Raw genomic sequence first — 23,901 nt, 5'->3', positions numbered from 1 at the left:
GGGGCCCCACCTCCCGTTAGAGACCTGCCGCCCCTCCCCCGGGGCCCCCACCTCCCGTTAGAGACCTGCCGCCCCTCCCCCCCGGGGCCCCCACTCCCCTTCAGAGACCTCCGCCCTCCCCCTGGGGCCCCAACCTCCTCCAGAGACCTGCCGCCCCTCCCCCGGGGCCCCCACCTCCCTCAAGAGAACCTGGCCCCCCCCGGGGCCCCACCTCCCCTCAGAGGACCTGCACCCCTCCCCCGGGCCCCACCTCCCCTCAGAGACCTGCCTGCCCTCCCCCGGGCCCCACCTCCCCTCAGAGCCATGCCCGCCCTCCCCCCCGGGCCCCCCACCTCCCCTTCAGCAAGACCTGCCGCCCCTCCCCCCGGGGCCCCCAACCTCACCCTCAGAGACCATGCCGCCGCCCTCCCCCCGCGGGCCCCCACCTCCCTTCAGAGACCCTGCCGCCTCCCCCTGGGGCCACACCTCCTCAGAGACCTGCCGCCCCTCCCCCCGGGGCCCCACCTCCCCTCAAGCTGCCCCTCCCCGGGGCCCACCTCCCTTAGAGGCCTGCGCCCCTCCCCGGGGTGCCCCCACCTCCCCTGGATGAGACCTGCGCCCTCTCCCCCGGGCCCACCTCTCCTGAGAGACCTGCCGCCCTCCCCCGGGCCCCACCTCCCCTGGGAGACCTGCGCCCTCCCCCGGCCGCCCACCCTCCCGTTAAGACCTGCCGCCTCCCCGGGGCCCACCTCCCCTGGGAGACCTGCCGCCCCTCCCCCCGGGCCCCCCAACCTCCCCTTAGAGGCCTGCCGCCCCTCCCCGGGGGCCCCCCACTTCCCCTGAGAGCCTGCCGCCCCTCTCCCCCGGGGCCCCCCTCCCTGAGAGCCTGCCGCCCTCCCGGGGGCCCCCACTCCCTGGGAGACCTGCGCCGCCTCCCCCCGGGCCCCCACCTCCCGTTAGAGACCTGCCGCCGCTCCCCGGGGGCCCTCGACCTTCCCTCAGAGACCTGCCCCCCCCCCCGGGGCCCCCACCTCCCGTCAGAGACCTGCCCCCCTCCCCCAGGGCCCGCCCCCGCCCCACAGGCCCCGCCTCTCGCCCTCCAGCCTCTTCTGGGGGCGGGAACACAGCGCAGTGCCATCTGCCTCCCGTCCCTCTGCGGCTGCCCTGGTGGCAGTCCTTTCCCTCCGAGCCTGCTTCTTCCTCTCCTCCCTTCCACCACCCGCCTCCCACCTCTCACACGCGGTGTCTCTGCCCCTTCCTGTCCGATCAACTTCCTCTAGACACGCTGTGCTTTCCCTGCCCGGAGCCAGGGTTCGGGCTCCCCAGCTCCCGGCCGTCCTGCGGGTCCCGGTGGTTTCTCCGTCACCGCCCACTCAGACCACGCGGGGCCTCCTGAGGCGGCTGCCCTTCCTCCCGTCCTCATCGTCTGCTCAGTGGCAGCTGCAATAAGACTGCAAAAGCCTAAGCCATATTGTGCAGCCCTCTGGCTTAAACCTCATCAGGTCTTCCCTGCATCCTCAGGATAAAACCCAGCTCCTCGTGGGTCACGTAGCCCTGTACCTGCCGGCCCCTGCTGTCCACTCTCCCCACGCTCTAGACATCTTTTCCTTCCTCTGAGCGTAAAATGCGTCCCTAGGCTGCTGCTCCCCAGCGCAGTCAGCTCCTTCTCACACCATCGGGTGTCGGCTTCACCGTCCCCTCCTCATATAGCCTCTCCCTCACCAGGATGGTGGAGACCTGCCCTTGAAAGCAGCGAACCTTAAACCTCTCATTATGCTCTGTTTCAGCTTCTGTTTATTTCCTTCATGCACTTGATTAATAGCTCTTTCTTCCATGAGGACAGGACCCACGACTGGTATCTCCAGGGTGTCTTAACGGTCCTAGGAACCTATTAGACGCTATGTTTTGCAAATAAATGAGGACAGTCTCAAGAGCATGCTTTGTTTCCCTTGAGCCTTGCTGGTTCACAAAGCTAGAGAATCTACAAGTTGTCTCCTCAGCATCAGGGGGTGGGAGGAGAGGGAAATGGGGAGGTTTTCCAGTTTCTCAGAATCTCTAAATAGAATCATGCAGAGACACAGGCTGTGGAAAGTATCCTGAGCGAGTGACTACTTCTGTAGTGTTAGTGAGATGATACTCTGATTGTAGAGAGCTTTAAAATATATACATCTGTGTATTCACATTGTCTTTGGTCTTCATTTTGTTCTCCATTTTCCCCTTGTGATGATGCCGTGGGGCGGGCAGGGTGGGACACCGGTTGGTCGTAGCCTGCTTTGCAGGACGTGCCGTCTGCAGTACTGCTGCAGCAGGCAGTGTCGGGGGCATGACCCTCCAGCGGGCACGCGGGGCTCCTGGGTGGCCGGCCGGCACCTGACGTCTCCACCAGAGAGTCAGCAGGCAGTGTCTGAGCTTTGGCATCAGGAAGGTCACTGTCACCTGCAGTTACGCGGACGGGGAACAAGTTGTACAGGACAGGATTGCAGTTGTTTGCTCAGTTTGGGTCACTTATATGGAAATCTCCTTTGCCGCAAGGAGACTGTGAGGCTGACAGCTGACTGCTGATCGGTGACGTCTGCAGTGGCAGGAGGCTAAGCCTCCCGGCCGGCAGGCCTCCTCTCCCTGGAGGGGGGGCGGGGCCGAAGCCGTGTGGCAGGTCCCCTGGGGAGCTGACAGGCGTCCCCAGGCCTTTTCCGACTGTACCCGTGCCATGTTGGCAGCATCCAGAGATTGTTCTGGGCAGACACCTGACCCCGCCGCAGAGTTCACGTCTCAGGTCCCGAAGACGATGGAGCTCTAAGTGCTCGCTCCCGTCTTTTGGTTAGAGCAGCTGTGCCCCCCCTGACAACCGTGGCCAGTGCGGACAGGACTGTGACACAGACGGTGACAGCCTCGAGCACTGTATCGCATGCTTGACCTGACCTGTCGGCTGGCATGCGTTTAATGACTGTTTCATTCACCTCCACACTGAGCAGCTATAAGGTATGAGTGAGACTGAATAGAAATACAAGGTAGTCTCACCTCGTGGTCGGACCGTGAAACCAGAGCCTCTGAGACAGAAAGCGCGGAAGTCAGCCACGTGTGTTAGTTTCCAGGGCTGTCGTAGCAAAAATCCCACAGGCTGTGTGGCTTAAGACAACAGCAGTTTATTCTCTCCCTGTTCTGGAAACACGGTGTCAGCAGAGCCTTGCCTGCCCTGCGCTTCCAGGAGCGCTCTGTCCATGCCTCCCGCTCAGGGCTTTCCGGTTGCCACCCCCGCCCGGGAGCTCCATCGCTCCATCGCCCCTGTCTCTGCCTCCGTCTCCACGTGGCCTTCTTCTCCTGTGCCTCCCCTTCTTATCAGGACACAGGTCCCTGAGCAGGGCTCACCTCATCCAGTACAGCCTCTTGTTAGCCAGTTTATGTCTGCAAAGACCCTATTTCTCAGTAAGACCGCATCTATAGAGACCAGGAGTTTGGACCTGAACACACCTTTCTGGGGGACACGGATTAACCCATAATACCATAAGCAAAAGCAGAGTAGAGTTTAGTGCAAGTTATTTAACTGTTTTTGCTCAGTTTTTCTCTATTGTAAACCAGAGATAATTCCACCTATAGGATGGATTTATCCATCACCCTGACTGGTGTTGGCAGCACAGGGGTTTGCGTATGTCCACACTCATCAGATTGCACACAGGAAAAGTGTGCAGGGTTTTCTATATATATCAGTGACACCTCTATACAGCTGTTCAAAAGAAGATCACCTTTATCATTAGATTGTTTTGAGAATTTTAAGTTAACACACATAAAAGGCTTTAGGACTGTGTGTGGCACAGAATCAGTGCTCAGCAAATGTTCATTATAATAATAGTAATAAAAGTACATACGGGCTTCCCTGGTGGCTCAGATGGTAAAGAATCTGCCTGCACTGCAGGAGACCTGAGTTCGATCCCTGGGTCAAGAAGACGCCCTGGAGAAGGGAACACTCTAGTAATTGCCTGGGAAATCCCATGAACAAAGGATCCTGGCAAGCTACAGCCCATGGGGTCGCGAAGAGCTGGACACGCCTGAGAGACTAGCACAAACACTATCGCCACGATAACACGCAAACTGTAAAGTGATTGCTGTTTTGTTACACTGAGGAGCTGTAGTTATGGAAGAGCAGTGGCCCTTGACGTGGGCCTTGAAGGACACGCAGGCTTTAGATGTGGAGGTGGACGTTAGAAAGTGGCACGGTGCGCAGACCTCAGGACAGATGGTTATGAGCCCCTTGTGTGAAAGGTCATGTGTCAGTTGCATGAATGCTCCCCTTACCTTTCAGCTCTGTCACAAATGGGAGAAGTTCACAGCATCAGTGATGAGACAGAGCTTGAGACGGCACTTGGCTCATAGAAACTGCTCTGCAGCACGGGGTGTGGAGAGCCCGGGGTGGGTGGGGTGGCGGGGAGCAGAAGGGGAACTGGGGCTCTGGGGGCCAGAGGGGTCCCGGAAAGGGAGAATCCAGCTCCGATAGGTCTGTTTACAGAGATCAGAGTCGGCATGCAGGTCTCATAACTCTGGGCCAAACCATTTTCTCTCTCTAGACAACAACAGAAAGGAGCAGAACAGAGAACAAAAATCACTCTGTGCCTCCAGTTATTTTCTAATTACTGACTGTTTTATAGTTCTATTGTGTGTGTTTTCTTTAGGTTGTTTTTTTTTTTTTAATAGTGAAAACTTTTATATCTGGAATTAGCCAGCTGGACTCAGTTTCAGTGCAGTTCAGTCACTCAACTGTGTCTTGACTCTTTGTGACCCCATGGACTGCAGCATGCCAGGCTTCCCTGTCCTTTACCAACTCCCGGAGCTTGCTCAAATTCATGTCCATTGAGTTAGTGATAGCATCCAACCATCTTATCCTCTGTCATCCCCTTCTCCTTCTGCCTGCAATCTTTCCCAGCTTCAGGGTCTTTTCAAATGAGTCAGTTGTTTGCATCAGGTGGCCAAAGTTTTGGAGCTTCAGCTTTAGCGTGAGTCCTTCCAGTGAATATTCAGGACTGATTGCCTTTAGAATTGACTGGTTGGATCTCCTTGCAGTCCAAGGGATTCTCAAGAGTCTTCTGCAACACCACAGTTCAAAAGAGTCAATTCTTTCGCGCTCAGCTTTCTTTATAGTCCAACTCTCAAGTTTAGATGATCCCAATTTTGGCAATATCCAAGCATCATAGTCAGGAGCCCGTTGAACATATGCCTTCTTCTCTCCATCAGGCCTGATCAGGGTATTGACCTTAGCCACGTCAGTGTCATGTAGCTTCTTCACAGCCTATTGGATTGGGTGCTTGCTGGCCTTGACATCCACAGTGAACACCAGTGTGGTGTGGTCGTCTGTCCTCTTCACCGCTGACTCGGTGGGGAGGGGGAGCTTGATCTTGCACAGCGGTCCAGTTTGTTTCTCTTGGGGGCGCTCTTCGAGGATGTTTGAGCTGCCTCCTGAGCCCCAGTGTTCCGGGCCGCTGGAAGGTGGGTGACGTTCGAGTCTTTGTTTGTGGCTGTGGACGCCTTTCAGCACATGTTTCTTGGCCTCAAAGCCTTTGCTTTGGCTTTGGCTTTAGGAGGGGCAGGGGCTTCCTTCTTCGCCTTCGGTGCCATCTTCGTGAAAAGCTGCTTTCAGTTTTGACATGTTCACTCTCCAGAGTGAGGGACACTCGCCTCCTGGCTGTGAGTCCTCTTGGTCCACGATCAGATTTGGGTCCTTGGTTTGTTTCCTGTTCTCCATTCTGAAGCCTCAGCTCCAAGGCTCGTCCCAGGCTCTCGCCCACGCCCTCCTGTAACCCCGCCGCCCCGTTTGGACCAGCTGGACTCTAACCACCGCTGGTTTCCACACAGTGATCCTAAGCTGATTCCAGGAGGTGCGGGTATTAGGAGCTGGGGCGCAGCATGGACATGTGCTCTGTCCCGCCTCCCAGAGCTGCTCCGCGGAGGCAGCAGCAAGGTGCAGGGACCCAGGGGCTGGGTGTGGATTCACGTCCTGACTCAGCTGTTAACTGCCCAGTGGCCCCCTGCAGGGGCTGGCGCTCTCTGAGCCGTGTGAATGGGCTGGCAGCATATACATGCTGGCTACTTACTGAGAGTACACACAGACGCTGCCGGTTAGACACCTGAGAATTGTTGCTTCTCACCTCTCTCACTTGTCACTGACACTAGTGTTCGGCCTAAGCCCTGTTCCCTCCGTGGAACCTTCCTTAACTACTTCAGCCCCACTGGTTGCTTCTTCCGAACGGAACTGGAATCTAGCTTGCTCACGCCGTGGCCCACGGTTCCCCGTGTACCTGTGTGACACACACAGCTCACGAGACGCGGCCCACGGTTCCCTGTGTACCCGTGTGACACACAGCTCACGAGGCGCGGCCCGCGGTTCCTGTGTACCTGTGTGACACACAGCTCAAGAGGCGCGGCCCACGGTTCCCCATGTACCTGTGTGACACACACAGCTCACGCCGCGGCCTGCGGTTCCTGTGTACCTATGTGACACACACAGCTCACGAGACGCGGCCCGCAGTTCCCTGTGTACCTGTGTGACACACACAGCTCACGAGACGCGGCCCACGGTTCCCTGTGTACCAGTGTGACACACAGCTCACGAGGCGGCCCGCGGTTCCCCGTGTACCTGTGTGACACAGCTCACGATACATGCCCCACGGTTCCCCGTGTACCCGTGTGACACACAGCTCACGAGGCGCGGCCCGCGGTTCCTGTGTACCTGTGTGACACACAGCTCAAGAGGCGCGGCCGACGGTTCCCCATGTACCTGTGTGACACACACAGCTCACGCCGCGGCCTGCGGTTCCTGTGTACCTATGTGACACACACAGCTCACGAGACGCGGCCCGCAGTTCCCCGTGTACCTGTGTGACACACACAGCTCACGAGACGCGGCCCTTGGTTCCCCGTGTACCTGTGGGACACACACAGCTCACGCCGCAGCCCACGGTCCCCGTGTACCTGTGGGACACACACAGCTCACGCCGCGGCCCGCGGTCCCCGTGTACCTGTGGGACACAGCTCACGCCGCGGCCCGCGGTCCCCGTGTACCTGTGTGACACACACAGCTCACGAGATACGCCCTGCAGTTCCCGTGTACCTGTGTGACACAGCTCACGCCGCGGCCCGCGGTTCCCGTGTACCTGTGGGACACACACAGCTCATGCCGCGACCTGCGGTCCCCGTGTACCTGTGTGACACACACAGCTCACGAGACATGCCCCACGGTTCCCAGCGTACCTGTGTGACACACACAGCTCACGAGGCGGCCCGCGGTCCCCGTGTACCTGTGACACACAGCTCACGCCGCGGCGTCTCCTCACTGAGCACGCAGGGCGCTCTGGGGGATCTCACTGTGTGTTTCTTTTCAGATCCTCGAGTCAGAGGGTGGTTCATGCTGGACTCCTACCTCCCTACCTTTTCTCTCACGGTCTTATACCTGCTGTTGATATGGCTGGGCAACAGATGCATGAGGAACAGACCTGCTCTTTCCCTCAGGGGCATCCTCACCTTGTACAATCTTGGAATCACACTTCTCTCCGCGTACATGCTGGCAGAGGTAAGTGTCCACAAAGCAGTTACGTCTGGCATTCCAGAACTTTCCATGGTTTCTATCAATACTGATCTTTAACATCTCAAGAAGCTGTTCCAGCATCTAATATTATTCCTCCCAAATGGGTGGAAGTCTTTATTTCTAACTTGAATTTTTCTTGTTATAATTTAGACCTATTTCTTTAGTCCTTAGTCTTTAGTTGTAATTTAAAGTCACAATTTAGATCTCAGTGGGCTTAAAGATCATGTATTATTGTTTTCTCCTTTCATAGATTATGATACTGAGGCTTAGAAAAGTTAAACTGGTTTGCCTGAGGATGGACAGCTATTGAGTAACAGTATTTTTTAAAATTAAACATCAAATACAGTTAGTTTGACTGAAATGCAAACATAAGATCCCTTAAAGGATGCTCCTGGCATCTCTGGGCCACTGTGTGTCCTGAGTACCAACTCCTGGAGGCCTGGGGTGACATCCCAGCTTGGCTATAGTTGCCCGCATTGCATCATATCTTCCCTATTCCTTTATAATCTGCCAAACCTGAGTAATTTCACAAGAAAAAGAACAAGTAATGATGGCCCTGCCTATACAACCTAAGTTTATTTACTGTAATACAAGAGAAACATCTTAAAGTGTTAAATAAACCTCGAGAGAGAGAGAACTAAAACATAACAGAATCTTTTTGGAGAAAAATTAGGATAAACTCATTCATATATATTGTAAATGGCTAATAGTGGTACACACATAGCTGCCTTCCTGGGGTCCTTGGATTGTGAATGAAAATAAATTCTTGTCTAAAACATAGGCTCTCTCACCCATAGAGTTTTTAATCTGTGTTTAATTGGTCTAATATGCAGCATCCTAATAATGGTTAATAACCATCATCTAAAATGCCTGTTCTGAAATGCTAATTATGGGATAGGAGGCATCAGAGTGCAGGTGGCAGAACTTGGGATCAGGAAGGCCATCCTGACAGCTCTAAAATCACACCACCTGAGTCTAAAACGGGAACTTTTAGTTTCCCTCCTGGGTCAATTTTAGTTCACTGGATGAGCTTGCGAGAGAGTCATTTACGGGCTTATTTGTCCCCGTGCAGCAGGGAGAAGCATGTTTCCTGGGGCGGGTCTCCGCGGCAGTGTGTCTGCAGGGCCCGCCTGGCGGTGCGAGCCCCGCTGGAGGCGGCGGAGGCGGGAGACCCGCGGCCCTGGGGGACTCACTCAGCAGCTTAGCTTAAGACGGAGACGCGGCGTCCGGCCTGCCTCACTGCCTCGTGAGCGTCAGGACGTCAGTTCTGTCCGGCCGGCACTCAGCGAGCACCCGCTCTGTGCGGCCCAGGGGCCACAGCCACGGTCAGAGGTGGTTTCCGTTCTCGGAGACGCGGGAGTGCAGGAGACGGTCAGTCCTGTGGGTCAGGACAAGTCCAGAGCAGGGCTCCGGCAGGAACGAGAGCGACAGGTCAGTGCTGGGGCCGGCATGTGCGTGTACGGGGTTTGCCTCTTTTAGGGAGAGACCCCGCACAGAGCTCATTCTCCACGGTGAGCTTCAGCTCCCACTCACCTCCTGTTTCTCTTCTCAGACTCTTCCATCTCTCAGTTCAGAATCACTGCTGGTGGCTGAGTGCCTCCTAGTCTCCTGACCATAACCTCTTTCGGGGCTTAAGGTCTCCCCCCTTACACTACAGGCTGTGTTTGTAGACTAGTCAAGGGGTAGCTTACCTTAACCTTGCTAACCTGTTACACCCAGGCCAGACGTGTGCGTAGGCCAGGAAGCTGCCCTGAAACCATTAACGTTGTTTCAGCAGACACACCCTGCAGGCCCTGCACGGTGTCCGGCCGAGTCCCAGGCTCTGGAGCTCAGCCTTGGCCCAAGTGCAAGAGGGAGCACTGGGCCAGGCGGGGTTGGGGAGGCCTCTCTGAGGAGGCGATGGCTGAGCTGCACCCAGTGATGCGAGCAGGCCAGGCGGGTAAAGATCTGGGGAGGCCTCGAGGCTGCGGCAGGCTCAGGGTGGTGTTCGAGGACCACGAGAAGCAGCAGTGTACCCAGCAGCCTGGACGGAGGACCGGTGATGTGAGACGAGGTGGGCGGGGACAGGTCACTGAGGGCCCCGTCAGGAGCTTGACTGTTCTTAGGAGGGGCCATCGGAGGATGTCAGTGGAGGAGTGATGGGATCTTCTACCTGGAAAATGGACTCAGCAAGTTGGGGCTAGCATGGAGGCAGAGGGTCTGCTTGGGAGACTTGATGCTGCTACAGTCACAGACCCCAGTGGCGTGGACTTGGGCAGTGGGGACGCGGCGTGGATTCTAGTCATATTCTGGAGCGAGGTGGCCCACACCTCCTCAAGGCTGACAGCCCTGTTGGAAAGCCTGGTTTCCTCTTCAACACGCAGGTTGGGTGCTTCCTGCAAACCAGCGCGCCCAGGGCATCAGGAGGGGTCTGGGGTGAGGCGCTCTGAGCCTCCCCAGCCTGGCTGCTTGCTCTGCCATGCAGTCTGTCTGGTTCTGCAGTCTGCAGAGGCGTGGTGGGGAGGGGACAGCCCGGGTACAGCTGACCAGGCAGAGCATGGCCTGTTCTTTCCTGCTGTGGCGTTGCTGTTACATAAGCACGGTAGGTGGTGGAGCCCTGAGCTGCAGAACCACAGCCTGACCGTGGAGGTTTTTAATTAATCTTTCTGAACAAAGTTAAGTAACTTTATTTTGAAAAAGGCAGGAAAAATTTACATACACTTCTAGATATTCCTGGATTCCCTGGGGCCTCCCACTGGTTCCCATTTGAGAACCAGCATGGATAGCTCTGGGGACCTGGGGGTGACTTGATCTGTAATAGACCCACCAGGAAGGTTCAGTCTCTCTCACTTTCCCTGGATTCATTTATCCTGATAATCTTTACTTATCACGATGTTAACTGGGGTGATTTTGTTAGAAGAGCAGCAGATGAGGATATGGAAGACTCATGAAACATTCTCAGTGTTCTTCGAGTTTCTCTTTCTTTCTTGGTGTTCAGTTCATTAACATCCCTCCCTCCCTGCCTTGTCTGTCTGTCTTGACAGTAGGTACGTTTACACCTTTTTGATAAGCTACAGAAAATTACAGGCTTTCACATATAATATCGTACACTAATCAAAGCCAAAGACCTTATAGTCTTGAATTTTAAGTTTCTTAGTAACAGTGGGAAAGAAGGCAGAAAACTTTTATAGAATTTCCCACAAAGAAAGTTCATTTCCTTCAGCTGTTGAAGGAACACTAGACAAGGAATTAGCAGACCTGAATCCAGTCGTCATTCTACTTTATAGTCGTGTGATCACAAGCAAATAGTCATTGAGGACTTTCTCTGTGCCAGGCATTGGACAAGCAATGGTAGATGCAAAAGTGAGCAAAGGAGGCGGCACAGACTTTATGAAGCTTTCTTTTTTGAGCATAATGGGGAAAACAGATGTATATGAGTTATAATCACACAAATGACGGATTACTACATAGCATAAATACAATGAAGAAAATGATTTAAGAATGTCTCTGAGCCCTGGTTTTCTCATGGAAAATGGTAATAAATACGTAATTCATAAGATTGGGATGATCAAATGACAAATATTTATATGTAAGCCAATAAAGTACTAAAATTTTAGTGTAGTTTCTTCACATTTGTTTACATTTAATTCTATATTTGTAGAGCATATGATTAGATAATTGCTTACGAAAAATATTTTTGTTACTCATATGATAGCTAAATTCTGTTTTTGGTGGCTGTGAAGGTTAGAAGTAAATCCTATGTTAACCAAGGATTTTAACCACTGATAACAGTTCAGCAGCAAGAAATTAGGTCCTTGGATAATGTGTATTTGGGAATAGGATCGAGTAAAGCTCAAACTGGGAAGAACTCAAACCTTGAATAGATGCCAAACAGAAACATGAATAGGAAGTTGAGTTTTCGTCCAAATTCTTGCACTGATTTTTTCCTCTCCTTTGTTTCTTTGGCAGCTTATTCTGTCCAGTTGGGAAGGAGGCTACAACCTACAGTGTCAGGATCTGACCAGTGCAGGGGAGGCCGACATCCGGGTGAGTCAGCTGTTTGTAACCATTTCTCACTGAAAAAGAGTGAAAGCTTTCTCCTCCCAGAGATGAGGATGGAGGCTGCGCTTAGATAAGAAGGGGTCTCCCTCCTGGTAGAAGTGCTCACTTGGGGGTCAGACGGAATGAACTGTGGCACATCCACGCAGTGGATCCCTTTGCAAAGTGGAATGAGGATGACCTCTGTCCTGATACAGAAACATCTCCAGGATGGAGCTCAGTGAAAACAGCAACCCACAGACTGTGCTTACAGTACAGGGCCTCATGTGCGGGAAATGATAGGAATATGAGTATCTTAGCTTTTAAGTTTATTCTGCCATTGTTTCTTTTTAAAACCATAAGCAAACACGATGGTTTCCTTTTGGTGGGGGGACCAGGGCAGAATAGATAGAGGTGGAAACTGGACTTCTCTGAATGTCCCTTGTCTTATTTTCAGAAACAGTAGGTATTTTCACATAATTATAAAGCAAATTAAAAAAGAATGCAAGGCAGCCTCTCACTCCACATCTTGGAAATAAAAAATAATTACCCATATATTAAGTTGCTGACATAACCACCCAAGGAATTATTTCATGTGCCTTTAAACAGTGTTTTGACTGCACACCCTGAGCAAGATGACCTCAGTAGCCATCAGTAATTTGGAAGGGGGGAGCGCTGCTCTTATTAATAAAAATATTGGTATTGCTTTTTGTGGGACTGTTACAGGTATGCTTAAGATAAAGTACATAATAATGTTAATATAATTACAACTAATATTCGAAACATAGAAAAGAGAAACCAAGACTCAGTAGTCACAGATTTAAATCGGAAATATAAAAACGAACATTATTCTTTCTAAAACGTGCTTTTTAGCTCTGTTCACAGGAGAGGTCTAGTTAGTCTCTGAGAAACCAGCAGTGACACCCAGATCATGCTCTCTAAATAGAGTCCACCAGGAGGGTCTAGTGTTCTTAGGGAGATTCCTGTTCGGTGGGGGGGATACATATATGAGAAGAATCCAGGACATCATGTGACAGAGCCAGGAAGCTGGGGTCACGACAAGAAGATGTAAGGGCCAGCTTAAAGGGACCCCCACGGCTGAAGTGGGACAGTGTGAGTATCAGAAGGAATACTGACACATTAAATTTATAAAAACTAAAGGAGTTTAAAATGACACTAAAAAAAAAAAATGACACTGAAAAAAAAAACCTCTTTGTTACCTTTTGAAGGTTACTAGGACACCAAGTAATTCTAGGGAAAAAAAAAAATTAAAAAAAAATCAAACATCTACCCTGCCATTCATATGTAAGTTTCCAAATAGCTAAAGAGGAAGAGCTTCCCTGGTGGCTCAGACAATAAAGAACCTGCCTGCAATGTAGGAGACCCGATCCCCTGGGTCAGGAAGATCCCCTGGAGAAGGGCATGGCAACCCACTCCAGTATTCTTGCCTGGGAAATCCCATGGACAGAGGAGTCTGGAGGGCTATGGTCTATGGAGTCACAGAGTTGGACACGACTGAGTGACTAACAACATCTCCCCTGCTATGTAAGTTTCCAAATGGCTAAAGAGGAAGAGCTATTTCTATAAAGACAAAAACATGCACATAAGTATAAAGAGAATTTGAAAAGCACCATTTTGCAGCTTCTAGTGAAGAGTAATGGGTCCAGGCAGCAGGCATCTGTAAATGATGGAACTACCGCGTGAAAGTTGAGTGGAAGCGTCACGATGATGAGATCAGGCTGTTAACACCTGAACTCTGCTGATTTTAGTGTCAGTGGGACGACCAGAAGTTGGGTACCTCTTGATGTGATTCCATAGGAAGTACACAGACCCACACCTGAAGTACAGTTGACCACTAAACCACGTGGGTTTGAATCACACAGGGCCACTTAATACACAGGCTCTCTTCAGTACTAAATACTAAAGTGCTGTAAGCCGACACGGAGGAACCACGCTAGAGGGGGCTGGCTGTAAGTCATACACAGACTCTGGACTGTGCAGGGGTCAGTGTCATGACCATCACTGCCCCGCTGTTCAAGGGCCAACTGTGATCTTCCCCCAACCCTAACCCTGAATCCGGCTAAGCCTCTGTCACTGCTCTTTACCGAAAATGTGGAGGATAGAGAAATAAGTTTAAACAACCCTAGGAAAAATAAGCACCCAAATCATACTATTAGGAATTCTATACAACTGATCAAGTTTAAGAGATAAAAGGAAAGAAAACAGTGGAGCAGAGAAGAGGAACAGATTTTTTGGTCCCCCCCCCCCCAATATTTTGGAAAGATACAATAATTCCTTTCCCTAGACGGGGCTGGATTGCTGGGAATAAGGAACAGCCGGCAGCAGACAGGCCGGGTGAGGTGGTTCTCGCGGGTCTGGGAGCTGGGCGGCTGAGCCGGTGAAGCGTGGCCCGGCGCCCGCAGGGGCAGGCGGCCCCGGGCGGCGTCATGGCTCACGCTGTCTCCGTCCTGTTTGGCCTCTCACACAGGTAGCCAGGGTGTTGTGGTGGTACTACTTCTCCAAATTAATAGAGTTCCTGGACACAATTTTCTTTGTGTTGCGGAAAAAAACCAGCCAGATCACCTTTCTTCACGTCTACCATCACGCCTCCATGTTTAACATCTGGTGGTGCGTCCTGAACTGGATACCCTGTGGGCAAAGTAAGTATGCGTTTGCCGGTTCTGTGTAACGGGCCTCCTACCCGTCACACGGGGGAGCACACGTTTGCTGGTGGCCGTTTCGTTTCTCATCTTTGATCCTGGCAAAATCTGAGCATTAGGATAAATTCTAAAAGTGTTTTCTCTTCCACGCACCACACGTCTGATGGCAGAAGCACGTGCCCCCACTGGAGCAGGTCACCCCACGCCCTGGGGCGGTAGAAACACAGCACCTTCCAGTCACGACCACTTGGCTGTGGTGCAGATTGAGTCATGTCAATTTCGGGGGCTTGCTTATCCATTCTGAAAAATTAAAATCACGTCCCTCTGACCCACCAGAGCAGTGGCTTTCAATTTTTTTTTTTTTTTTACTGAGACATCAATAAGTATTGATGAAACAATATTGATGAAACTCATATTGAATGAAACAAGTTTCGTGAAACAGTATTTAGCCTGGCGCTGTGTGATTCACTGGTTTTGTGTATGTGTGATTCACAAAAAAAAAATTGACCTCATTTTTTCAAAAAGCTAATAACTCTCACTGCACTGACTTTCACAGTTGATGTGTCAGTTCTGACCTGCAGTTTGAGAAACACAGCACTCAAGAGAGAACAGTACTTTTCTATTGGATATTTACTGTTTTATACCCAAGAATTCAAAAGTATTCCATGAAAAATCAGGTAAAACTCAGGTCAGAATGATTTTGTCCTAGGATATAGGAACTTGTAGAGATGGTATTAAAAAAAAAAAAAAAAACAAAAAACTCAGGGGTATCTGCAGTACATTGATTAAGAAGATGTAAATTTAAACTCCAGTGTGAAGTAAACTTGCTGGAGGTGCAGTGGAGAGAAGAGACCCTTTTCCACCTCTCCTAGACTGACATACTCTGGTTCTGGTTTGAGTTTAGTTATTAAGAATATAGTAGACTGATAATGTAATAAATATGTAGACTAAAATCAATACCAAAGGACACTTGTCCAGGCTAAGTACTTTTTGTGATTACCAAGTTTCATTTATAAATCACTAAAGCATCTAAAAGTCGATCTTAAATAACCACTGTGTAAAGACATTGTATTTCATTCACAGGAATTCTATGTGTGTGATGGGTTTCTGTTCAATCTAGAATACTATGAAAATTATAAGCAGCAACTGCTTTTTTAAATTAATTGATGGAAATGAAAACTCAGGTTGGTAAAAAAAAAAAAAGTCACTAATATTGTGCTGCCTGGTACTCTGAAACTATATTTGTGCTTTCATACAAATCCAGTGCCCTGACAAGTTATTCCAGCCAGTGTATAAGGACTTGCTAGATTCCTGGTGGTGTTCCTCTTGTCATATTCACTGATTTGCATTGACCTATCCAGATTGCTAGTCCAGGACTGGGAAACCAGGCAGGAGAATTTAAGTTAATTAACCCACATATGCACAGTGCCTTTTAGTTTATATAGTATCATCGTATTTAACCCCATCACAACCTTAAGCGGTAACTACTTATATCAGTTTTCCAGATGAGAAACAAAATTTACAAAGGAATATATGCAAGAGGACAGGGCTATTTAGGTGGTCCTCCAGCTGCACAGCCCATGTCCTCTCCCCGGGGTTGGCAGCTCAGACCGGCCGCCTGGATCCCAGACCGACCCGTAGCGCTTACCTTGTGTCGCGCCCCGTCTGGAGCCCTTCACGTACCCTGCTTCACATACCCTGGCGTTGTTCCCACACCCTGCTGCCAGCTCCTCAGCTTGTGCGGCTCCTCACCTCTTGCAGCTCAATCCTTTGACCCTTAGTTGACCCAACACAGAACTTAGCCCTTGCTCCTTGGTTTCCTGAAACATGACTCAGGATGACAGCACCTGTCATGGAGGGGATGGCAGGGGACGGGGGTGGGGGGGTGCCCCAGCACAGCTCAGCACAGCAGATACGCGAAAGTGTTAGACACTCCTTGTCCCAGAAGTCCAGGGGGCTTCCCGGCCACTGGGAAGGTCCCCAGCCCGCCTCAGCCTCTTCTCATTCTGCAGGACCTTCCCCAATTCACCTTCTGCAGCATCTCCTGGTTCTAGGTCCCTTCCAGGGAGATTCCATTGACCTAACTATGAAGGGCAGTACATTTTCCCTGACTCTTAAGCACCCTGTTCAGCCATGTACGGAGGCTACAATCATACAATCTGTCTACAGTCCAAATGGCTGGAAGGTTTAGCGAAAGCAAACACATGTCCTCTCTCAAATTCTGCCTCCTGGTTAGATGGTAGTCATGACAGAGACAGCATAGCCCTGGCAAAAAGGGGAGTAACCTGTTTGGTTTTCAGAGTCCCAGCCGGTCCCCGGTGAGTCCCTCCCTCCAGGTGTCTGGCTGAATCCTGCAGTAATGGCCCAGGAGTCGGGGTGAGCTCTGTTAGCGCGTGTTGTTTGTCCTCAGTTATAACGTGCAGGAGGAGCAGGACTTGACGAGGAGCGGACGTCCTGCCTTCAGAAGAGCGGTAACGCCCCCTGTGCTCTCCTAGGTTTCTTTGGCCCGACCCTGAACAGCTTCATCCACGTCCTCATGTACTCCTACTACGGGCTGTCCGTCTTCCCGTCCATGCACAAGCACCTCTGGTGGAAGAAGTACCTGACGCAGGCCCAGCTGGTACGTGCTCCCTGGCCGGCTCTGCGCCGCGGCCGCGGGCTCGGCCCCAGGCTCGGCCCCAGCCCTGGAGGCCGGAGGCTTTGCTGTGGGGGATGAGGCTGCCGGTCTCTCTCTAAAAATGGGCTTGTAAGAGTGAAGCCCTGTTAAAGTGTCCTTCGTGTACGGAATGCGTCCTATATGGACGCATACGGACCACGCAGCTAGCTCCCTCCTTGCTGTGAACTGTAGACGGATACTTTTGAAGTTATGGTCTGCTGAAGCGTTTCTAGCTAAATGGCCTGATCTGAGATGTCTCCCAGGGAAAATTAATGATGGCCAATTTTACACACTTCCTAACTTCCGACAAAATTCCCCAAGAGGAGAGCGGGCCCCTCGGGCGCTTTGGGGTCTGTGTGCCCCGGGAGCCGGCGGGCACCTGCCCGAGCGCAGAGCGGTCCGCCCTTGCCGCCCACAGGTGCAGTTCCTGCTCACCATCACCCACACCATGAGCGCCGTGGTCAGGCCCTGCGGCTTCCCCTTCGGCTGCCTCATCTTCCAGTCTTCTTACATGATGACGCTGGTCATCCTCTTCTTAAATTTCTACATTCAGGTATGTTTAAACGCGAACAGTCAACAGCAAAACATGAGACTGAGCGCCTCTGCGTCACGGTTTTAATCTCACCAGTTAAACGTTACGGGAGTGCAGGCTTGTTGATCAGTTCCGATAACAGAGGTGCGACCTGCATTCCTGACTCACCGCCCTGCAGCCTCCTCCACAGGGAAACTACCCCTGCTACTGGTCTGGCGGGCATTCTGCCAAACGTTTTTCACTGCATGCCTGTGAAGCTTTATCAAAAATACTATGCATTTGAATCTTGTATTTGCACCAGGCTGCCAAAGTCTGACCTCTGAAAGTTAAACAGTGTGTGTAGTAACACAGATCCAGGAAATCTCTATGAATGGAGGAAAACATGGACTAAGTAAACCTAACAGTGAAAACCTGTTTCCATTAGCTACTGCAAGGTTGTAGACTTACTGTTTATTTGAAAACATTCTTTTGAGGTGAATCAGGATGAGAAGGTCACATTGACTTTTCCCTAAGTGTCATTTTCTTTTTAACAATTTAAGTGGAAGGGATTTTCAAAATGCAATTTCAGAGCAACTCTGTTCTAAATAACTGGTGGCAGCACAGGCCTCAGGTGGTGGTCGACGTTAAAGTGCTCTCCTCTGTGGGCTGCGGAAACAGAAAGTGTCATAAGAAAAAAGAGAATATAGTTTATTCAAAACAGTCCTTCTGAAATTGTATTGACTGTATTTTCTCCTACAAACAAGTGCTTACTGACTTTAGTTTGGGTTGACTCTGAGCAAATGCATGGTGGTTTTATACAGAATACAGCTGTGGGAACAGAACTTCTGATAGCTTTTCAGCTCTTGTGTTTTGGAATTGGACTGGCAAGGCTTTGTCTTCTGTGAGATAAAAGTTTCCTTTCAGAATTTCTAAAGAAGCAACCATTGATAGAATCAAACAAAGCCACCCCTCTCCTAAAAAAAATGATGAATGTTGCTGGCAGACTCGGGGAATGCTCTTGGTGTTGAAACTTGAAGGAATCCATAGTCCAGCATGGGGAGCAACGGTGCTCAAAGCTGCAGTCAAGGTCAATCCTGACCCTAAGTTGATACGATCGCTTTTTTAAAAAAAAGTGAGATCATATATTTTGTCTGAATAGGAAGGCTGTGCCAAGACACAAATCAAGCCAAAATCTCAGGTACCAGTACTTTTGAAATAACAGCACTTTTTCACTTGAATTGTATTTTTTTTTTACATTTATATCCTTAAGTAAGTCATAGTGCATACTTGAAAGTTGCTAAGAGACTAGGTCTTAAAAGTTCTCATCACAAGAAAAAAATTCTTGTGGGATGGTAAATATGGTAAATCCTATATGTGGGATGATAAGCTACACAGTGTGACCATTTAACAAGCACTATCATTTACAATCATTAAATCATGTTATATACCTGAACTAATGCACTGAATTTCACTTATACCTTGATTTTTTAAAAAGACTTCAAAAAAAAAATCATTCCCTCCATGTAAGCAATTAATGCAGAATTTGAATGTTAATCCCATAAAATAATACATCAATACTAACCTGATGTGGGTAAAGTGAGACAGCTTTTCATTGGAATTCATGCATTTGTCTTGTTTTTAATCAGAAGCTTAATAACCGGCATTTAACAAATAAGCATTCTTACTAGAAAGTTCAGCACCAATGAAATCATGCATTGTTTTAGACCCTAAGTCTCATTACAGACAAGGTTCTATTAAAGAATCCCTTTCTCTTTTTCTCCTCAACATGTACACATCCCAACAGACATACCGGAAAAAGCCAATGAAGAAAGCCATGGAAGAGGCAGGGAAAGAAGTCAAGAATGGTTTTTCCAAAGCCTACTTCAGTGCGGCAAACGGAGTGATAAGCAAGAAGGCACAATAAGTGTCGCGTCTCAAAGACAAAGCATATATAATAGCCTAACAGATCCGCTTGTTTTAAAGCAAAGACTGAATTGAAAGTTATATATGTTTTAGCATAAACTAATTTCTTTTGAGTTTATAAATCATTTGTACCCGAAACGTATTAATATATTGCTGTTGGGTCGATCTGCTAACTGAATGCTTTCATCAGCAGTGAGGCGAGAGCTCTGCAGGGCTCAGACCTGGTGCTCCTTCTCGGCTCTCCCGCCGACCTAGCCCCCCGCCGACCTAGCCCCCCGCCCGGACGCGGCCCCCACCACGCCTTACGCACCTGCAGAGCCAGGACACAGGGACCACTGCTTCTCACAGCAAGTCTGCAAACAAGTTAGTTTTGTTCAGATTAAAATGTTTAAAACAAAATGTTATTATATTCTAAACACAGGGTATGCTCTCATCTATATTCAGCAATAATTGTCAGTACACAATCAGTCTATTTGTTCCTTTAGGGATCAACCCCAGAAAATATTAAAATGGTCACATAGATGGAAAACCCAGCAACCACTTTTCTCTCTCAAGTCTGTCCCCAGAATCTCAAATTCCCACAATCACTTCTAATTCTCAAATTAGTGACATGGTGATAGTTTTTTATTCCTTTTTCTTTATTTTGAAGAAAAATCTTCTCCCAAACCCTCATAGTGCAGGGGCTCTGGATAGGCCTAGTTCTTCTGTTTTAACTGGGTTTCCTTAGTTATTCATGTATTCACATCAACATCCTATGTTAAGGTACCCTGGGTTAGGGTAATAGACAGTGCTCAGTTTTAAAAGTAGGATCTGAATTTGGCTGCCTGTCTGCTCTCTGAACAAGTCTGTATCACTGGGCCGTTAGGGTGATCTGTCACTGGACTATCTGTAAGTTAGAATTAATAAGAGCATCGAGGGCAAAATAGATACTGACCCTGTCAACCATTTCTTATGAACCTACCTTCGAGTATTATCCCTAAATAGCTGCTGTTTGTCTTTACAGGTTAGGTTTTTGTAAACAGGAAGAGAGAGAGGGCTATGGAAAGGTTCCAGCCCTGCCCGCAGTAAAAAGCGCCGATTGGCAAACCCAGCACACCCTCGGCCTCCTGGGGTCACCCGAGCCCGCAGAGAAGGACGCAGACAGGGGAAGGCGGGAGGGACCACTCCTTTCTCCCCAAGGGCAGGGCGGTCATCTACCATTAAACTGTCCCAAGAATGGAAACAGGGCATTTCTGAAGATCTGAGACAGATTTACACCCTATAAAGTAATTCATACCCTGTAAAAACGAGATTTGCCCACTCTGACACTCTATCTGCTTTCCTACCTTACTTTAAGAAGTTTTTAGGTCGTAACTTTGACATCAGAGGCTTAAATGCCCCAACACATTACAGCACAAAAGGACGTTGTCCTTTGGGGACCATTTCTGTTTTCTGAGCGTCCGTTTGAAAAAAAATTTTTTAATGGGAAAACAAAAACACCCTGACTTCGGTACTGACGTGTACACTGACGCTGAGCATCCTGACACTGCCAACGTCTGTTCCCTGTAAACGCCCCTCGGGGTTCCGCCGCCCTGAAAGGCTGACCTCACCAGCCTTCACAGCGAGGGCATCGTGCCGTCCAGCCCCTCCTCTGCCAGCGGACCCATTTCTCTGGAACAGACATCTTCCGTCTGATGCCTGCTTTCTCTTGGGTCTCTCTAGTCTCCTAAAGCTGACTTGTTCGCGGGTGCTCACCCCCCTCCTCCCATCACATCATGCACGGCTGTAAGTACCGTGCCCTCCCAGAAACTCACTTTAAAACAAGGGCTTGCCTTGAGTATGACTCTTCCTGCTCCCGTAACAAAGTCCACGGCGGACTGGGGAGGAAGCCCCTCGGAGGAGCTAGACACTGGTGCAGTTTTAGGTCTCGGACGGGAGCTAAAATGTTATCAAAAGGCACTCACCGCAGGTGAAAATGAGGCTCAGAAGGCAGAGGTCACGGGTCCAGCTTCCCCTGTCATCAGGCCCGGCTCTGCACTCAGCCTTGCAGCTGCGGTTCCGGACGCTCCGCTGGGCTCCATCCCTGCAAGGCAAGGACAGAGGCGTCCTTCAGCCGAGCAGACCGCCCAGACGGCTGGAAACCGCTGATCAGAGGGGAAGCTCCGTTAGCTTCCACTCTCCGGCTCGATTTGGATAGAGGCTTCAGGATGCTTATTTCCACTTGATCTGTAATCCTAGGGAAGCTTCATGAAACACTTTATAGCCTTAAACCATTCAAGGGCTGGTTTAAAAAAAAAAATACAGTTATGTAGTCTTAGTCACAAAAACTGAATCAGGTAACTATCTTCACCTGTTATTAAGTGTTACAACTTTAAACAAAATGCTTACTTTTAATGTGATTTTCCTAAAGCAAAGCTGTTTAAAAAAAAAAAAAAGATCTGTATGATATGTTAGAAAAAAAAGGGAAATGTTTTTCCCCCAAATAAATTTCTCCTCACTCACAGGAATGAAAACAGTTATATGAATATGGTGAGCATATGTTTATTCCAATTTTTCAAACAAAAGAATGTTCACTTACTGGAATTAAATACAGAAATCTCAACCCATCAAAATTACATACCAAACTATTTAGACATATTGAGGGGAAAGTCCCCCCTGACATTGGAGAAGTATTTTTAAGGCAAAAGGTTACTGTGATGGACAGAACTTCACTTCTTGTGTAAGAAACCAGTCTAGTTCTTTCCAGTATTTCCATATTATTTTATGTTTCTGGGGACTTCCTTATTTGGAAAATAAGGATAGCACTTTTTTGATTTTCCTTGGAAAACACTTATATTTTAAGAACATAGTATCATGACTGAGGTGGCCAGGGAGGCAGGAGAAGCCATTTTTTCTTTGTAGATAAAAAGCATCTGTATGATTGTTATATAATAAACTTGATTTTGTTGTATAATAAACTTGTTGATTTTTACACTAAAGTAAGTCATGATTCCTTTTATTTGGTTCAAAGAAATTAAAATGTGTTCTGCATGCTATTCCAAATGACCTATTACTCAGGAATTTTTTTTTTTTTAACAAAGTGAAATTTTAGCAATTAATTTTGGAGGTGTAATTCATTTCAGTAAGCAGTGGGCTTTTATATAACAATGTCACCTTTATGCAGTATTCATATACTGAGTTAAACTCTTTCAGAAAATGGTCATTCATAAGGAAAAGTTAAGAGTAGACTAGCAGAGAGGATATGGCGGCGGTAGTGGTAAAGAGTCTACCTGCCAATGCAGAGGACGTAAGAGATACAGGTTCAACCCCTGGGTCAGGAAGATCCCCTGGAAAAGAACATGGCAACCCACTCCAGTATTCTTGCCTGGAAAATTGCATGGACAGAGGAACCCGGCGGGCTCCAGTCATGGGTCACAAAGAGTCGGACACGACTGGAGCGACTTAGCGTACCGCACAGCAAGCAGAGGACAGAAAGGTGAGAACAAAAACAGCTATGCAGAGTGACCCAGGGGAGAGCGCAGGACTGGCTGGAGAGGCTGGACTGGGCACAAGCAACGTGTGGCCACGCTCTGTAGCCCTGGGCGCGCTCTGCAGACTCAGGCAGACAGGAGGCCGCTGCAGCAGCTCAGGAGCGGGTCTGTGAGCCGAGACAACCATGGTGAAGCCTGAGACAGACTCAAGGTCGTGGGGCAGATCACAGGCTGGCATAGTGTCGATGGAGGAAGTAGAGGTTTAATGTGATGTTGACAGCAGAACACAGAATGGTACAAGAGAGAGCTCCAAGTCTGCGTAGGAAGTGGCTTATTCCTGGACAGCAACAAGGATGGGGCAGAATATACTGAAGAGCAGGAGATGGGGAGAGAGGGAGGTGGCTGTGGAGAGAGGAAACTTCACCTCACCTCCCCGAGCAGGGGCCACAGACCTCCCCATCACCTCCTGGGGTTTCCTTATCTTAAACAGTGGGTGCAACCAGTTCATGAAAGCCTAATAACTTGTTGCAAATTAAAAGCTGCTTGTACATGACAAATGTTCACCTAAATAAGTTTCAAGTTTCTCAGTATAAAGAAAAATTCAATGTGTTTTTGTTATTCAGTGTATCATTACCACTTACGCTTTCTTCAAAATCAAATTATATCCACATTAAAGAAGAATTCTAAAAATAAAGGTTCTACTCCAGGGCAGGTTAAAAAAATAATCATCACTCTTACAACACTTAAACTACACTCACCTAAAATATCCCTTGACCTTTGGTAACACATAACTTTTAGTCAAGCGGGGAGGGGAGCAAAAGCTATCGATTTGCAGGTCATTTTTCTGGCTTGAGAGGCAGCGCTGAGGGAACACTGGGATGACACCAGGAGTAAATGTGAAAGTCATACCCTCAATGAGCACTTCATAAATGCAGTCAGTTTGGCTCTTAGAAGCAGCCCACTGGGAGCCCATTACAACCCTGTGTGTGTGTGTCCTCAGTTGCTAAGTCACGTCCAACCCTTTGTAACCCCATGGACGGCAGCCTGCCAGGCTCCTCTGTCCATCGGATTCTCCAGGCAAGAGCACCGTAGTGGGTTGACATTCCCTCCTGCAGGGGATCGAACCCACGTCTCCT

The 23,901-nt window shown here is 49.4% G+C and overlaps 1 protein-coding gene across 3 annotated transcripts in view; it reads left to right on the top strand.

The window, feature by feature from the left end:
* Positions 1–22,273, top strand: part of ELOVL2 (ELOVL fatty acid elongase 2) — a 49,603-nt gene extending 27,330 nt beyond the window's left edge. For 2 of the 3 annotated variants that reach the window (XM_043450623.1, XM_043450625.1), the window contains exons 3-8: positions 7,347–7,534; positions 11,498–11,575; positions 14,055–14,226; positions 16,722–16,846; positions 17,301–17,435; positions 19,198–22,273. In XM_043450623.1, the coding sequence (XP_043306558.1) occupies positions 7,347–7,534; positions 11,498–11,575; positions 14,055–14,226; positions 16,722–16,846; positions 17,301–17,435; positions 19,198–19,317 (818 nt within the window). In that variant the 3' untranslated portion in view covers positions 19,318–22,273. Of the gene's footprint in view, positions 1–7,346; positions 7,535–8,623; positions 8,981–11,497; positions 11,576–14,054; positions 14,227–16,721; positions 16,847–17,300; positions 17,436–19,197 lie in introns of those variants that run through there. The other variant, XM_043450622.1, reaches the window with a different exon arrangement.
* The last annotated feature ends 1,628 nt before the right edge of the window (positions 22,274–23,901 follow it).

Source organism: Cervus canadensis, chromosome 28, assembly GCF_019320065.1.
Source record: "Cervus canadensis isolate Bull #8, Minnesota chromosome 28, ASM1932006v1, whole genome shotgun sequence".
In the NCBI taxonomy this organism is placed as follows: Eukaryota; Metazoa; Chordata; class Mammalia; order Artiodactyla; family Cervidae; genus Cervus; species Cervus canadensis.
Note: the sequence above shows the minus strand (reverse complement) of the source record. Positions and strands in the feature narration are given on the sequence as shown.